General features: G+C 39.8%; 2 protein-coding genes across 3 annotated transcripts; both read right to left on the bottom strand.

Annotated features, from left to right (window-relative positions):
* Positions 1-9244: 9244 nt before the first annotated feature.
* Positions 9245-17229, bottom strand: PPDPFL (pancreatic progenitor cell differentiation and proliferation factor like). Of its 2 annotated transcripts, none has more exons than XM_058699064.1 (5): positions 15607-17229; positions 15208-15270; positions 12827-12904; positions 12625-12724; positions 9245-11235 (listed from the first exon to the last, which is right to left on the bottom strand). In XM_058699064.1, the coding sequence occupies exons 2-5, from the start codon at positions 15260-15262 to the stop codon at positions 11049-11051; spliced, it is 420 nt and encodes a 139-aa protein (XP_058555047.1). In that variant the 5' UTR covers positions 15263-15270; positions 15607-17229; the 3' UTR covers positions 9245-11048. The 2 variants fall into 2 exon arrangements, with proteins under 2 accessions (XP_058555047.1, XP_058555048.1); XM_058699065.1 differs by having other exon boundaries at positions 11034-11345; positions 15607-17218.
* On the bottom strand, positions 12914-13592 carry LOC131494633 (small EDRK-rich factor 1-like). Its single transcript, XM_058699066.1, is given in 2 exon segments — positions 12914-13324; positions 13326-13592. Coding segments are annotated over 2 exon segments (237 nt in total). The 5' UTR covers positions 13457-13592; the 3' UTR covers positions 12914-13218.
* Positions 17230-17924: the final 695 nt, after the last annotated feature.

Raw genomic sequence — 17924 nt, 5'->3', positions numbered from 1 at the left:
CAGTCAGGTATACTGTCCGGATGGCCTCAACACCACGTCACTGTGGCTGTGTCCTTGGGGAAGTTTCTGGGGGATGGAGATGCAAATGGAAGGCAAATTCCCAGACCATGGAAGGTTGGGGGGGAGCCTCCAAGTGCCCAGGGTCCAGCTCGTGGGCCAACCAATGGTCAAGTCCCGAGGATGACCTCCCAAATAGACTGTCATCCCCACAGGCTCTTAATAAATCTTCTGCTGGTGTCAGGGGAGGCCAGGAGGGGACCCATACTTCCAACCTCATTCAGCAGTAACAAGGGGCCTCTCTTGCTCCTCACTGGGGTGGTCAGTGGACGTCAGGTGGAGACAGGACTGTGGACTCTATGCAGTGACAAGGTGCCAACAAAGCCTAGGGGACAGCCTGGATCCCCACCTACTCCTGGCGGTGATGAGGTAATACCCTACCACCGCCCCTTGGAGTCTGCTAAACCATAAGATGGAAACAAGACCCAGAATCTCATAATGTAATGTGTAAAATGCCCAGGGTTCAACTGAAAGTCACTTGTCATACCAAGAACCAAGAAGATCCCAAAATGACTGAGAAAAAAAAAAAAAAAGCCAACAGATGCCAACACCAAGGTGAAACAGATGTTGAAATTATTTGCCAAGGATTTCAAAGCAATCATTATAGAAATGCGTCGGTGATAAATTACAAACATGCTTGAAACAAATTTAAAAAAGAAAAACAGTCTCAGCACAGAGACCAAGAAGTTTGAAATGAAAATTTTAGAACTGAAAGATACAATAAGCAAAACTAAAAGCTCAACCGTGAGCTCAATAGTAGGACGGGAGACACGGAGAAAAACATCAATGGACTTGAAAATAGAATAATAGAAACCACCTTTCATGAACAGCAGGGAGAAAATAGACTAAAAATTGGACAGAATCTCAAGGATCTGTTGGACTGTAACAAAAGATCTAACATTTGACTCAATGGAGGCATAGAAGGAGAGGAGAAGGTGGGTGACCTAGGTGTCCTCTTGAGTTTTCTCAATAATGACTGAGAGGTAGAACAAAAATTAGGTATCACTACAGACTTATCAAAACAACGAGAATAACAACAAAGCTATAGCATCAAATTTGCAGGAGGATGTAGAAACACTGAATCACTCATGCATGCCCGTGGAAACGTACAAGGGTACGGCCACTTTGGAAAAGAGTTTTTGAGTTTTTTATAAAACCAACCACTACCATATGGCCCAGCAATGGCACCTGAACAGTTATTGTAGAGAAATGAAAAGTTATGTCACACAAAAACATGGACACTGATGTTCTTTACAGTTTATTTATAATAACCCCACCTGGAAAGAGGCTCTTCGATGGTGAATAGCGAGACACAGTGGTACATTTGTAGCCCGGAACACTGCTCAGCATTAAGGAACGAGCTATTGACACTTGCAGCAACTTGAATGAATCTGAAAGCAATGGTGCTGAGTGAAAACAAACAAACAAACAAACACCCAGTCATAAAAGCTTATATCGCAATCATACTGTATGATTCCACTGAATATAATTCTCTAAATGACAAAATTCTAGAGATGGAAACAGGTTAGTTGTTGCCAGGGGTTAAGGAGGAGTATGGGTAGCAGGAAAGCAATTCTTGGTGATGGAATAGTTCTGTATCCTTGATGGTGGGGTGGTAACACAAATCTACATGTGATAGAATGGGATAGGACGATGAACATACCTTATATCAATATGAAATTCCTTCTTTTGATGTTGTATAATTATATAAGATATGATCATTGGAGGAAACTGGGTGAGGGTTATACGTAACCTCTCTGTACTATTTTTGTAACTTTCTGTGATCTAGAATTACTTCAAAATGAATAGTTAAAGGGGCGCCTGGGTGGCGCAGTCGGTTAAGCGTCCGACTTCAGCCAGGTCACGATCTCACGGTCCGTGAGTTCGAGCCCCGCGTCAGGCTCTGGGCTGATGGCTCGGAGCCTGGAGCCTGTTTCCGATTCTGTGTCTCCCTCTCTCTCTGCCCCTCCCCCGTTCATGCTCTGTCTCTCTCTGTCCCAAAAATAAATAAAAAACATTGAAAAAAAAAATTAAAAAAAAAAAATGAATAGTTAAAGAAAAACTGAGGGCAAACTAGACCTTCAAAATATTCATATGAATTATAAAGTTATGGTAAATAATAACCAGACAAATGATCTACATTTGATTACACCTTGCATCAGACCCTTGCACGTATTAATTACTACAGGGAGTGTGAATTGGTAAAACTTTTATATTGAGAATTTGGGGACTGCCTACTAAAAATCGACATTAACTCTGATCAGGGAATTTCACTTCTAAGTACAGACTAATAATTGTTTCTGCAGGCTAATAATTGTGCATGAAATGAAATGAATTAAAATGCATTTAACGGGAGCGCCTGGTCGGGTCAGTAGGTTGAGCCAGGACTTCTGCTTCTGGCTCAGGTCATGATCTCGAGCCCCCTTGCAGGCTCTGCACTGACAGAGAGGACCCTGCTTGGAAGCCTGCTCCTTCTCTCTCTGCCCCTCCCCTGCTCACGGGCATGCGTGTATGGGGGAGAGGGGGCCATGCTCCCCCTCTCTCTCTCTGTCTCTGAAAATTAATAAATAAACACTAAAAACTGAATAAACATTTTGGTAATAATAAAAGATGGAAAAAAACTAAAAAATGCATTATAAGATTATTGAAAAAAAAAGAGCCATTAAAACAATGAAGTGTCTCTAATAGGATCCATATGGAAAGTTCTTATCTATGTCAAGTCAAAATAAGAAGTACAGAATGGTTTGGTGGGCAGCATGCTACCACGAAAAATCTCCATGTCCTTGTGTACATCCCTATCTATATCTCTTATGTAATTTTTATTTTTTTTTATTTGAGAGAGAGAGAGAGAGAGAGAGAGAGAGAGAGAGAGAGAGAGCTGGAGCTAGTGGGGAAGGGGCAGAGAAAGAGAAATCTTAAGCAGACTCCACACTGATCCTCGAGGTGGGCCTCAATTCCACACCCCTGGGATCATGGTCCCAGCCAAAATCAACAGTCGATGCCCAACCAACTCAACCGCCCAGGCTCCCCTCTTTTGCTATTTTTATGAAGTATCTAAAATCCTGTTCCAAGCCCAAAGGAGAAGCTGGTGACAACTGTTTCCTCAAACAATGGGAACTGGGGGGTGGGGTAAATCAAAGGAGATACGTACTTATCAATTCTTGTCTCTTTCATTTGGAACGTATAGTATATGCACATACTACTTATTCTAAATAAATTATTCTTTCACAAAAAGCACGCCTCAGTTTGTGATTGTTGCAAACTCTTGACAGGCAAGAATCCTGTGTCATCGTCTCCTGAAGTACCCCAGTTACCTAGAACAGTGTGATGCACTTAATACAGTAAATGCACAAGTACAGTTGTTTAAGAATGACCCATCCTGGGGCGCCTGGGTGACGCAGTCTGTAAAGCCTCACAGTCACTATTGGGTTGTTGTTACACATCTTCTCACACACACACACACACACACACACACACACACACACACACAGTGCTCTCCTCCTCATCCCTGACCAAGCAAAGTAACCTCTTGAGACCACACAAGCAGGGAAACCACAGGGTTTAACTGATTCTCATAACAGGCCTATCACTTGTGTAATTCTTAGTACTGAAGCATTATTTTCGAATTCTATAAAGTTTTTAAATTGTTTCCACTAATTTATCATTTAAGTTTATTTATTTATGTTTGAGAGGGGTGCAGAGAGACAGAGAGGATCTTAAGCTGACTCCCTGCTTTCAGCACAGAGCACAACGCCGGCTCGAACTCAGGAACCGTGAGATCATGACCTGAGCTGAAATCAAGAGTCAGTGCTTCACGGACCGAGCCCCTCCCTGGACGCCCCTATGTTCCACTTTCTTCAAGTTGAAAGCCTCAGTGGTTATTTTTCACCTCAGTCATACTAGTCTTCCCTTTCGCCATTCCACAATCTGCAAACTTCCATTCCAACTTCAAAGTTCATGTGAAATGAGCTTTCGGGAGACTGGAGTCCAGTGAGTACCTGACAAGGGGCCTTCAGACGATAAATGATCACAGCGAATGAATGAATAAAACAAACACTGCCACCGGAATTTGCTTAGCAAAGTCAGCACACATCCCCAATGTCTGGAAGTCTCTTAGCCTCTAATGATTTAATTCATGTACTGCTATTTTTGAAACTGAAGTGACACGAGCCGGTTTTTTTCTCTATTTGTCTTGACAGCCATAGTGCCAGCATAGAATCACAGGGCAACGATGAAGAGCAGAGACGCACAGTAGGTGTTTCATGTCACAGGAGTGCAGGGGGATAAATTAGAAGAAGCATCATTCTTGCAGATTGCGTGGATCTCTAACACAGCTAAGGAATGACTTAAGAAGTGAAAAACAAGAAGCTCACCTTCAGAACAAGTTAGCAGGTTTCTGTCACCCTTAACATCTGAGGATGTAGAAGAACACTACCTGCAAAGGTAGAAGGTCCTTCCGAACTCCCGCTCCTCCTTCAACCTTTGATTACGCACGTTCGTCCCTAACCCTTTGTCACCTTGCCTGCTTTTGTGTCAAGCATTACTCCCATGCTGTCTCGGGCCAGCTGAGTTCTTCACATCTGAAATTACAACCACAGCAAACCAAAGCCTTGCTCCCCGGGTTTGGGTGGAGGGAGGGTTGCCGTTTCTGCAAGTCTAAGAAAGCCCAACCCTACATAGCAGGTACAGTTTACCAGGAGCCCTAATTAAAAAATGAGATTGCTGGGGCACCTGGGTGGCTCAGTCGGTTAAGCGTCCCACTTCGGCTCAGGTCATGATCTCACAGTCTGTGACTTTGAGCCCTGCATCGGGCTCTGTGCTGATGGCTCAGAGCCTGGAGCCTGCTTCGGATTCTGTGTCTCCCTCTCTCTCTGCCCCTCCCCTGCTCATGCTCTGCCTCTCTCTGTCTCAAAAATAAATAAAAACATTAAAAAAAAATTTTTTTTTAAATGAGATTGCTAGGACTCAGCTTTAGACCAGGACCGTCGATCTGGAAAAGAGCTGGAAAAGGAGCTTTGGAAAAGGAGCTTTGGTGTCTGCGTTTTATCAAACTCCCCGCGCAGTTCTCAGGCCCTCGGAAGGTTGAGACGTTCAGGCAGCGGCTTTGCAGCTCTCGGTGTCGGCAGCCGCCAAGGCTCTTGCAGAGTCGTTGCACTGTTGAAACACCCCTCCAGGCTTTCTCCCTGGCCCTGCCGTTTTAATTCCTCGGCATCAGGCAAGTTATCATTGCCATTTGGAGAAACACAAAGTGCTTCACCTGAGCACTGTAAATAACAAATTAGAATAATTAGCTAGAGACAGATTTGACGTGAAATTTAATATTTTCTACAATTTTGAAAGGACAAGGAGTGTGGAATAGGGGTACCAGGCGGTTTTCAAAAGGAAAAGCCTTGTTGGTTGAGTTGGCGTTAATTTGCCAGTTCGAGACTGGTTAAGGTGTTGAGGATCTATACAAGAGAAGTTAATTCACCTCCACGTTGCCCAGATTTCCATCCCAGCCCTCCACTGCTGCTTTGAATGAAGCCCGCTTGGCTTTCAGCGTGGGGTCCTGCTGCTGGAGTCCAGAACGCGGGACAGATTGAGCTCCTGTAACTTCCATCAAGCAGACTCAAATGTGCTGCTACCTCAGGGACTGCACAGAATGTCAGCCAGACGTGAGGAAGCTGCAAGGATGCTTTCTGAGCAATAGAGAGAATAATCGGGCCTCCTTCCAGAATATTAAGCAGTATTGGCAGTAACAGAAAATAAACGGGTACGTGAAATCCATCTAGGATGACTTAAGAAAATGCAACATTATCGGTTTAGTTGGTGAGCTTTGTCCGTCTTCTCTCTTCATGGTAAAACGTAGCTTGAAATTCAAAGATGGATTGCTCTCGAGATGCACTTTTTAAGATTGCATAAACATTTTCAAAGCAGTTTATTTGAAAATAAAATGTTGGCCCCTCTTTGCCGTAATTTCAAAATCCTAACTTTGTTAGTTGACGTATAAATCATAGTTCCAGTAACTATTCATTCATTAATCTGAAAACCTCTGCTAGGCATGTAAAAAGGATAAAATATTTATGAAGCTCACATTCCTGTTGGCTGTTAATCAAATAATTACAATAGTGCAAGTGATTTAATATATTCTGGGTTTACAACCTGGATACAAATGATTTTCAATCTATCTAATTAAAAAGGGCAGAACAAAACTTTTGTATCTGACCTATTTAGATAAAACTATAACATGGGGTGCCTGGGTGGCTCAGTCAGTTAAGCATCCAACTTTGGTTCAGGTCATGATCTCACGGTCCGTGAGTTCGAGCCCTGCGTTGGGCTCTGTGCTGACAGCTCGGAGTCTGGAGCCTGCTTCGGATTCTGTGTCTCCCTCTCTCTCTGCCCCTCCCCCGTTCATGCTCTGTCTCTCTCTGTCTCAAAAATAAATAAACATTAAAAAAATTAAAAAAAAACTATAACAAAAAATGCAAATCATTTTTCCTGAATAGATGAAATACATATTTGGTTATAATGCATTTAATTAGAATGCATTAAAAGGCTAAATGAAAGTTGTTGAGAGCACTGTATGAGAAAGATACCATACTTTTTTCCCCTTCCACCTTTTGGAAATCAAATCATTATACTGTAACAGGAGGACATTTTTCAGACACCCCAGTTGAAATGCATTCTTTCTAAACTGTTGAGGAAGGAAAGTAACTGTGTAGCACTCTCTTTGACTAGTTTGTTTTCTTTTTTGTATGAAGTAATTATAAGAAGATAATTTTTGAAATGAAACCAGAAAAGAATCTTTAAAATAATAGCAATTTGTTTATCCATTTGGTAAGAGAGGTGGGAAGAAAATGACGGGATAAAACTTCCCTTGTTGGTTTAGGAAATTATTTCAGGCCCTGGAGAGGCTCATGTGGCCGGTCCCACAGGACTGAAGGCATTCACAGATGCCCGGTGACTTTACATGCATGCTGCTTGTGCAGGGTGATGTTTCGATAATGCATAGGTCGCCCTGAAGGACTTTAAGAAAAAAGTCTGTAACTCCAACCCTGACCAGACCACTCCTCATCCCAGTTTTTTCTGGCAAGAAACACAGTAGACAATTTGACCCCCACCTAGAAAATACCAAATTCTTCTAAAGCAGCAATCTCTTGAAAACAGTGTAACAGGAGACTAGATATACTATGTAGAGCGTGGTAAATTGCACTATTTTTTCTGCCTGGAGTGCTTTTCCCCAATGAGCTGCTTCCTCTCTTTCAGGATTCAGTCCCACGCCTGCTTCTTGGTGAGGCTTTCCTAACACCCCGGTTGGGGCAACCTTCCCTCAGCCTCTTGTCCTCCCTCTGTCACTCTCCAACACAAGCACTTCATTTCCTTTGCAGAGCTGGCCACTGTTGGAAAACACTGTCTTTTTTGATTTAGCGCTTGCTTTTCTTTGCCAAAATGTAACACTTCTTGACAGAGGGGCCAGCCCTCGCTCAAGAACCATTGTCATCCATTTGACCCATATTTGCTGAAATGTCAGAAGCTGGGTATAAAATGTTGAGCAGAGCAAACATGGTCCTTGCCCTGGTGTAGTTTATCGTGCAGTGGGGAAAACAAACAACTCGACAAACAAATGTACCATTATAAGTGAGAATAAAGCTAGTGAGGAGAGAAATAGAGGCTATGAAAGCTTATAATGAAAAATCTAATCTCTTAAGTGGATTGGAGACATTTTCTCTGAGGAAGAGCTTTGAGCCCCTATTTAAAAGATGAGTAGAGTCCAAGCTGAGAGAAGAGGCTGGAGAAAGACCCTGTGGCAAGAGAGAAGCTGACGTATGTGAGAAACTGAAAGAAATCTGATGTAGCTGGAACACAGGAAGCTTTGGGGAGCGAGATATGAGACTTGCTATGGAGATCAGATCTTCATGGGTTAGGATACCGTGTGTGTGTGGGAGGGGCAGGTGTTGTGTGAGTCGTGACTTTACCCTGAACATAATGGAATTATTGAACACCGTGGGCAAGCTAGTGTTAATGTGTATTCGCAGAAGAGTATTGCAGATCTGTGTTTTGTTAGATGATTGTGACCGATCTGTAGAGGACATTCAATTGAAGAGACCTAACAAAGACTGCAGGTAGACCAAAGGATGTCATGGCCCTTTTCCTTGGGAGAAATGATAAAAGTCTGGGTTTGGGTAATGCCAGTGGGAAAGCAAATAAGTGGGTAGATCCAAAAATTATAAAAAATAAAATCTAAACTAGAAGTTTAGCTACTCCATTCAACTTAGACAATTATTTTTCCATCATCCCTTTTTAATAGGCAAATGGAATTCTTGAACTTTGTTCCTTACGACCCAAGCTTCTTCATAATGTATGAAGCACCAAGTAGGTTTAAAATCCAGCTAGAGGTCTTTAACTCTAGTAAGAATTGATGAATTGGCTCTTGGTGGTTTTATCTGTAGAAGATACAGGGTCAATAACTGGGAATCTGCTATCAAAATCATATCTCAACAAATTACTGGAATCGTAACATAATTTCACAGAACCTGAGCAAAAATTGCCAAAACCTGGTTGCATTTAATACAGCCAAGTCAAATAACATTTCATAATATTAAATTAGAATGGTCATAGCACATCTCAAGTTATAGGGAGTTATGACACTCTTAAAATATATTTAGCCCTCACTATTTATTATCTAACCATTAGGCAGCAAAGCCAGGCAGGAGGTGTTTTAACTAAAATAACACAGCTATACTGAGATCTATGTGTGAAGTACTTTTCAAACACAGCCTCAAAGTGTCTGAATTGTAGGAAAATTACATTAGAAGCAATTAACTGGAAGATGTTTTGTTCTCTTTATTTATATCATTCTCATTTTGTAGAAACCCTGGGATAGCACATAAGAATTCTTTCAATCTTTAATCATCTTTTAATTCATTTTAATGTCACTTTTCTGAAAGATTCCTCATATATTTATTTTTTAGGATCCCTGTCTATCTCCCTCTCTTTCTATCTCTCTACCCATCCATTCTCACATATATATGTGCATTATTAGCCACTCTAAAATGCTTAATAACTATATATGCTCATTATAATATATTTGACTAAAATATTGTGTAAAATCCAACTACTTTAAACAATAACAACTTTCAGCAGCAGTAACACCGGTCAAACTAATATAAAAGCAGTAATTTTGACACATTCAAAATATACAAATGCATAGGCAAAATGTAATTTAATGAACATTATATTTCTTGGTGAACAAAGCAAATGTCAACTTGATAACATATTTGAGGAAATTCATCGAGTAACCTAAACAAGGAATCTATTCACACATATACCAAGTGTCCAAGAAAAAAAGAATTTGTTGATAATCTTAAAGTAAAAACAAAACCTCCCACAATTTACCATGTTAGTCTCATCACATTTTTCTCTAACTTTAGGAAAAAAACACTTAGTCTTCAATCCCTGTAATTTAATTTTACAGTAAAGCCAAATGAAATACAGAGCCCAGACATGTCATTAGTCTCTACAAATACATAAAATGCATAGGCGGGCAACACCAGAAAAGCAGTAATGTGTAAATAATGAGGTGCTACTGGGCCAAAGTGACATATGAAGTCCCTTCATTGACAGCAAAGTGATAGAGACACACAAAATTGAAGGAATGCATGTCCCATTTGGAAAGAGTAGGAAAAATTGTTCAGTTGTCTCCAGCACAGTAAATGGTCAGTCCTGATATTTTTTCTCAGGTTAACACAGTTGGGCAGCAAGACAGTTTTACCAAAAACCATGTGTGCTCTACAGGGTGTTTAATGCAACGATAGTCACATAACACTAGTGACATTGACCTCTTAGTGAATTCACCACCCCGAATTTCTTTTTTTTTTTAATTTTTTTTAACGTTTATTCATTTTGAGAGAGAGATGGAGCAGAGACAGAGCATGAGCGGGGGAGGGGCAGAGAGAGAGGGAGACACAGAATCTGAAACAGGTTCCAGACTCTGAGCTGTCAGCACAGAGGCCGACACGGGGCTCAGACTCACGAACCGCCAGATCATGACCTGAGCCGAAGTCAGAAGCTTAACCAACTGAGCCACCCAGGCGCCCCAAACCACCCCAAATTTCTGAAGCCTCACATTTCACATTGAAAAATATTTACAAGCAGTATACAGAAACTTTTCAACTGCAACTGTTGCTATTATCTACCCCATATTGAGGAAAGTAGGGACTATTCTAGCCGATGTAGGAAATATTCATATTCATGAAATGTGACCAGTCACTCATTATTTTCTAATTAGACACAAAACTTATCATATTAGAAAATTTGAAGACACAGAAAAATATAAAGAAAAAAATGAAAATCACCTATAATCCCATCTCCAGAAACACCCACTGTTACCATTTTGGTGTATTTCCTTTGAAACTATTATTATGAATATGTACATTTCTAACAACTAAAATCATATCACATATAAATTATCCTCCTTTTTTACTCAACTTTCTATCATGATTTTCCATATTGTTAAATATTATTTAAAATTATGAAATTTAAAGTCTACACAATAACCAATTAGTTATATATACAGTGATATATTTTTCAAAAATGTTTAATGTTTATTTATTTATTTTGAGAGGCAGATAGAGAGAGAATCTCTGTACTGACAGCATAGAACCCGATGTGGGGCTCGATCACACAAATCATGAGATCATAATCTGAGCCAAAATCAAGAGTTGGACGCTTAACCTCCCGAACCACCCAGGCGCCCTGCAACAATCTATTTGTAACAGGTGATGTATCTATGGGTGTGTTTTCTATTTCCAATGTTTGTGATTAAAAGTACAGTTTTGCAACTGTTCTCTACATTTGTGAGTACAACGCCCTTCCGACCATCGTTAGGCACAATGCTTCACTTTTAAGACATAATAATTTGACAGACATATAAAGAGTCTAAGAATTTTTTGGAAAATTGAAAATAACAACTTTTAAACACTCTTTGAAAAATCACATGGGTAAGGAAAAGTTTATTTCATATAAGTCACTACATTTGAAGACTCGTTACTTTTCAAAGCCACGCTTCTCGATAGTCTCCACGTTGCTGATGCCACTTGCACAGTCGTCTCTGTTTTGAGGAAACTGCCTAAACTTTCACTGTCTGGGTGTCTGCAGATCCTGTCTGGGAAATGGGAACTCCAGCAGGTTTCTGTCTTCCTATAATGAAGGAAAGTCACCTGGAATAGCTTAGTACTGAAAGGTGTGCTTCACAGATACAACAGCTCAGCAGGCAGGATCTTCTGGATCGTCAGAATCAACTATGAGAGCTGCGTAAAGTGGTGAGATATTAGGACGGACTTCACTGAATTGCTACACACAAAGAGCTGAGAAATGCTTACCCGTACATTACATTGTCTTCGTAGTCAAAGTAAAGTGGAAAAATAAATGAAAGTTACCTAGTTAATTCAAATTAATATACTTGGTAAAGAGAGTAAAAAATACATGTTTTCAACAAGCAGGCTCATTTGATTTCTCTGTCTTTGATTTTTAAGTGTGTCAATATATAATTGATTCTATTTCAAATTTATCATATTCATCAAAATCTTTATATATTAACATTAGGACCCATGAAATCCATTATAATTTACTCTTTTTATTCTGTCTAGTAGCTAGTCATAGTCAAGCGTCTAAAAAAATAAGTATCTTAGAACCCTTTAGAATAAAAACTATACTACTCAGTGTGTTAGGGTTCAAAATGTGTAGAAACACTTGAACGCAAACCCACCAACTCAATCTCCTATTTAGAAATTGGTGCCACACAGAGGCCAATCAAAACCAGCAGTGGGACTAAAGCAGGTTGTCTAGGACAGCAATTAAATCATTGTTTTTCTGTTTGCTTTGTTAAGGTTGTATCTGATAGTTTTCTCCATTGGAAATTTACTAATTTTCCTCTTTGTAATTAATAAGTATTTTGGGGGAGACACTCTGAGAAGACCTGATTTTTCATACTGGTCTCCATTTATTTTAGCATCCATGGATAATCCTTGGATGTAATAAATTGTCCCAGATTTGGCCAATTGGTTCCTGTGTCATTTTGACATACTACGTCATGTTTTGAGCCTTTCTTTCTCTTTCACACCATAGGATGGGCCAGGCTCATTTTTTTTCCTTGTCCTTTCCTGTCTGGAACCAACTGTTTCTCCAGGGAGCCATGTTTCCTTTTCACTGGAGTAGATAATTGTTATTTGTTTCCTGAAGGTATCGGAGAAACAAATTTAGAACCTTGCCTCTGATTCCCAATCTATTTTCCCTAAACCATGGTAAAAGTTGGCACATGGCTTTTCAATTTCTCTTTAGTGACAGTATTAGAAAGAGTACTGGTGATTTGGCTGAGGGTTAACAAAATGGGGGGGGTGGGGGCAAATGTCTTATCCGTCTCAATGCCTCAAGTATGCTTTAGAGTGAAGCCTTCACCACTCTCAAGAAACAACTATGCTTTATCTTGATTGGTTAACATCATAATTACCACCTACATTTATATTGTTTCATGTAAGAGCAAATACAAAACGTTTATCAGAAAACAAACAAACAAAACCTAAAACGTACCTACTGGCAGACAGATCTTTTCTTCTTACATCTGAAAGCTCCGGTTCAGAATGGAAAAAGGATTTAAACCACCAGTCGGATTCTGCCACTTTTGGTAACTCTATCAAATAGAGGTCATATTATCTCCTTACCAAACACATTTGAAAGATTAAAAACAAAGGAAAATCATGAGGATGATGCTGATAAGAAATAAATCAAATACCTTGTTGGGATTTGTCATCAGGTATGACGTTAACAGAATCAGAGCCACTTAAAGAGCTAACTGAAGAAATGCTGGCCTCTGTAGGAAACAATCAGTAAACAAAGAAAGAATTGGCAAACACAGATATATTGTTTATGCATAGACTCTGAAGTAGCAAAGCAGCATGTTTTGAAATAATTTACTCTGGATCATGAGTTCATGAATTAAAATTGATTAAATTGTCAATGAGTCAAAAAGCCTTCCAGAAAAAGGTGTATTACTTTTTTTTTTTTAAGTGTAAGATAGTTTCGTAAGGATATGCCATAACATGTGACTGTTTGTGCCAGAAAATTTTGACCATAGAGCTTGCGATATGCCTAGCTGGCATAGCACCCAGGTTTTCCAAAGAGTCATCATTTGTCTTTTGTCTGCATAGGCTTTTTCTCATTAGTTGCCTTCTGCTTTAGCTGCATTATCTGAGTCCTTCTGCTCTCTTAAGACATGGTCAAGCTATCCTTGTCTTTTTCCCTTGCGAATTTCCCCGGATTTCTTCGTGATTTTCTGGAGGGCAAGTTCTGGTTGATTTCCATGGGTCATGCCTACACCAGACCAAGCCTGGAAGGGAGCTACTGGGAAGACCAATGGACTCATAGCATGCTCTTACATTTTCTATTAATAAGGTATATTCCTTTCTATGGTGGATAACTCTGTCTCTCAATCCCTCCATAGATATAGATGTAGCATTTAAAATATAAAAGTCAGCATTTGGGGCGCCTGGGTGGCTCAGTCGGTTGAGCGTCCGACTTCGGCTCAGGTCATGATCTCGCAGTCTGTGAGTTCGAGCCCCGTGTCGGGCTCTGTGCTGACGGCTCAGAGCCTGGAGCCTGCTTCAGATTCTGTGTCTCCCTCTCTCTCTGCCGCCCCCCCCCCCATTGCTTTGTCTCTGTCTCTGTCAAAAATAAATAAACATTAAAAAAAATTTTTAATATAAAAGTCATCAATATGTTAGTATAAAATTAAGAATAAATATTGGAAATATTCTACATTAGAAATATTACATATTTAAATATCCTACAAATATTACATATCTAAATATTCTACACAGGTAGATTTTCAGAAATAAAGGAATTATTTTTAATTTTTTTAACGTTTACTTTTGAGAGAGAGACAGAGCGTGAGCAGGGGAGTGGCAGAGAGGAAGACAGAATCCAAAGCAGACTCCAGGCTTTGAGCTGCCAGCACAGAGCCTGACGCGGGGCTTGAACTAATGAACTGCAACATCATGACCTGAGCTGAAGAAGCTAGACACTTAACCTACTGAGCTACCCAGGTACCCCAAAGGAATTATTTTTATTTTTTTTTATTTATTTTTTTTTAAATTTTTTTTCCAACGTTTTTTATTTATTTTTGGGACAGAGAGAGACAGAGCATGAACGGGGGAGGGGCAGAGAGAGAGGGAGACACAGAATTGGAAACAGGCTCCAGGCTCCGAGCCATCAGCCCAGAGCCCGACGCGGGGCTCGAACTCACGGACCGCGAGATCGTGACCTGGCTGAAGTCGGACGCTTAACCGACTGCGCCACCCAGGCGCCCCAAGGAATTATTTTTAAAGACTAAACATTTTATTTGTTTTATGGTACTTGTATTTTAAACCTATAAGTCTTTTAAAAGATCAGAATATAAAAATAACTTCTATGGATATAATAACATTAAATAAATGGGCATAGTTTAAACATTTTGAAAAAGAATAAATCAATAGGCCTCTCCAACTTTCATCTACAATCATTGAAATAAGAATTTTCTACTAGTGGACATATTTTCAATAAATGATCATTTGTTCCTGAAATGATCATTTCATTCTATGGAATTTCTGAATTTTCTTTAATAAGCTACAATTTTCTATTCAGCTATGAATATTCACAGATGGGTAGATCAGTAAAAATCAAACTGGCCAAATAGAAGCTGACCTATTATCCATAGCAGAATATGGAAATTTAAAAAATCCTTCAAGCAGAGTCATGCTATCCCTTCTTTTCTCAGGAATAAACAGTATTTTATTTATGTAAAATTATCAGCTTTTAATGTATCCTATCAAGTGTACGATACATGAAATTAAAGCAATTATGAAATATGCACTTATTTTCACTTATTTTAAGAGTTAATGGTTGCATCAATGTGATATAATATAACAGAGTTAAAACAAAGAGATAAACCTTGACAATATTGATTCGAGAGAAGTCTAGAATGAGTTCTATTCCCATTTTCCTCACTGTCACAAACAGTCATCCAGTCTTGTTCCTTAAATTCTGACCAGGACCTGACACATAGGTTAATAACATCCCACAAACATCACCTTAAATCACATTCTCTAGGAGTATCCTCTAGGGATGATACTAACTTACTTCGATAATACTGATTTCTGGCCAGCAGGCAACCAATGGAAGGAACTGACGCCATTCTTCTCCCTGTAAACAAGCACCAGTGACACTTTAGAACAGTGACAGGGGAAGAGAGGACATTAATCACATGGGACTTCTTTTCTTTTTTTCCATATATATATATATATATATTTTGCAAAGCAACATAATTTACTGTGTAATAAATATCCGATAAGAAAAAGTTTACACAAAACCGTAATCAAATATACTACAATAAGCTAGAAAATGCAATGTGTATATTTGTTTGGAAAAGCAAGAAAAACTAGATATCCAACTACAAACAATGCCCACAACTTATTCCATCTGAAACAAACCTAAAAGTTAGAGTAAAAGTGTTAACACAGCCACGAAATAGTCACTCACCTATTTTCCCCAATTTGTTCTTTTGAAATAAACGTGTTTTCAGGTTTCCTGAGAAAACACACACGGAAAGAATGGTAGTGATCCAGGAGGGACTGAGTGCCTCAGGCCAAGAGCACTCTGCAGGGAAGGTGGGTGTGCTCTGGGACCCCCGGGAACACCTTATATTTGGAAGGCTGAAACCTGAGCTGTGGCACAACAGAGGGAGGAGAAGCTCTCTGCCTGTCTGCCCTTGACCACGTCAGTGTGCCAACTGGGGCTGCAGGCAGCCGGGACTGACTCTGTAAGGTCATAGCTCATGACTACTGGTCTCTGTGGGGCAAGAGGTGATGGCCGTGCATCCTCTCAGCCTTCCATTTGATCTCACACTTCTGGGGGAAGCACTACGCTGGGCTTTGCAGGGGGAGGGTGGCTGTGGGGGCTATGGGGGGCCACCCCAGCCAGGCTGCAGGCCAGCTGATGGAACTGTACATGCCCACAGACACAATGATGCAAAGCAGAGCCACAAGAAGAGCTCCCCGAGTCATTGAAGTCCTATGGGACAGGACGTGCGCTGCTGAAATTTATGGGCAGTCCATTAGAAGCTCAGTGAGAATAAGACAGAAATCACGGGTAATGAGGGGAAACCAGTGACTCCATGACATGGTAGCAATATTATTCACTCATTCAAAATCTGTATTTATATTCTAATTTTACTAACGTCCGTTATGGGAACTGTTTTGCCATTTCACAGACTCCGTTTGTCATGAGTCAAATCATGGCTCCCCTTTTCACTGGGGCGGGGGATTCTCAATCACTGTTTCAATTTATTGAGTAGCTATTTGTTTCACCAGCTCAAACCACACAAAATTATTTGTGCCAGCTAGGTTCAAATACATTCAAAACACTGATTTTAATATGCCATCGTGGTTCTTTTTACATGTCTGGTCCACCTGGTTATGGCTCCTTTATGTTGCTAACATTACTTACTTAACGCCTTTTCTCTTTCTGTCTTGGTTAGTTTTGCTAGGAGTTTCCCTATTGCATTGGATCTGCCAAAGAACTGTTTGTTCTTTTCTTTGTTTCTTGATTTTATATTTCGTTATTCTCTTTCCTGCTTTTATTCTTCCTTTTACTTACTTTAGTATTATTCTCATTGTCATTTATTTCAAAATATTTTGTCAACTGCCATTATGACATTTCTCGAATGTTTAATTTCAAGATGCTTTTCTTTTTCCAAATCCGTAAAAATTTCAAAATCTTTTAGTTTATTTCCAGACCCACTGTATTGTCAACAGAGAATGTTTCATTTGTATTCATTCTTTAAAGTCGTTTTTGGAGATGGCTTTCTGTGTATTTAAGAATAGTAGATACTCTTCATCCACTGCATGCAATCTTGATTTTGTAAGTGTCTATTAGGGCGTGTTACTTAACTTTGTTAAATTACATACTTACCAATGTGTTCCTGCTTGATCTACCAGTTTCTAGTATGATTGCATCATTGAATTCTATCATTTTTAGTTTCTTAGGTTTTGAAGCTATGTGAATAGATGTATACAAAATCACGATAGTATCTTCTCGGTAGATCTTGGCTTTTCTCTTCCTTCATCGGCACTAATGTTTTAGAAAACTTTCGTCATTTCCCCCCTCCCCCGCCTTGATTTTTTCTTTTTTCCCCCAGACTCCAACTGGTCTAGGATTAATTTTGCAGCACCAGCTGTTTTGAAAGTAACAGAAGGGTGTATTTCTTTGCATCCCTTCATTTTCAACTTGCTGGTTTGCTTCGTCGTGTAAAGCACCCTTTGGCCGTAGTATTTTTTCCTAATTTTACACGCATCCTCTGTGTCACAATTATACTTGTTGTCTTTCTTAGCCTTCGGTTTCTTGATGAGTTTTGAATGTGTGTTTTCAGGTTCACTGTGAGTGGGAGTTAACTTGTATTGTTCTCTCCCCTCTGCATCACACCCCCTGACTACACCACTGCCCCTGTCCTGGTTAGCGGTACCGAGGTTTTACCTACCTGACTCGTGTTTTTGTATTTTTCTGTTATAAAACTACTCACATTTATAGAGGTATTTGTTTCTGTCACACATTAGTATGTGAGTTCCTCAAAGGCAGAGAATACTCTATTCATTTTTGCTTTAGCAAGAGCCACCACAAAACCTGATACATGTAGTAGTTCTTGTTCTAGAAATCTGACAAAACCAGCATATTCCTCCTATGTGTGGTCATGAAGATTACACCTTTTGCTACAAATTTAAATGTCATAACAGGGCTCAGATTTCCATGCTATAACTGTGACATAATAGTAATTTTTACCCAATTGTTTTCTGACTTACTTT

The sequence above is a fragment of the Neofelis nebulosa genome, chromosome 14 (assembly GCF_028018385.1).
Source record: "Neofelis nebulosa isolate mNeoNeb1 chromosome 14, mNeoNeb1.pri, whole genome shotgun sequence".
Lineage (NCBI taxonomy): Eukaryota > Metazoa > Chordata > Mammalia > Carnivora > Felidae > Neofelis > Neofelis nebulosa.
This window is presented reverse-complemented; position numbering and strand designations above follow the sequence as displayed.

Coding starts and splice junctions, on each gene's coding strand:
- PPDPFL (XM_058699064.1), bottom strand. CDS start 15,262: ATGGCGTCAGTTCCTTCCATTGGTTGCCTGCTGGCCAGAAATCAGTAT. Junction 12,905..15,207: donor CAGAAATCAGTATTATCGAA/GTAAGTTAGTAT, acceptor TGTTTCCTACAG/AGGCCAGCATTTCTTCAGTT. Junction 11,236..12,624: donor AAAGATCTGTCTGCCAGTAG/GTACGTTTTAGG, acceptor CCTTCATTATAG/GAAGACAGAAACCTGCTGGA.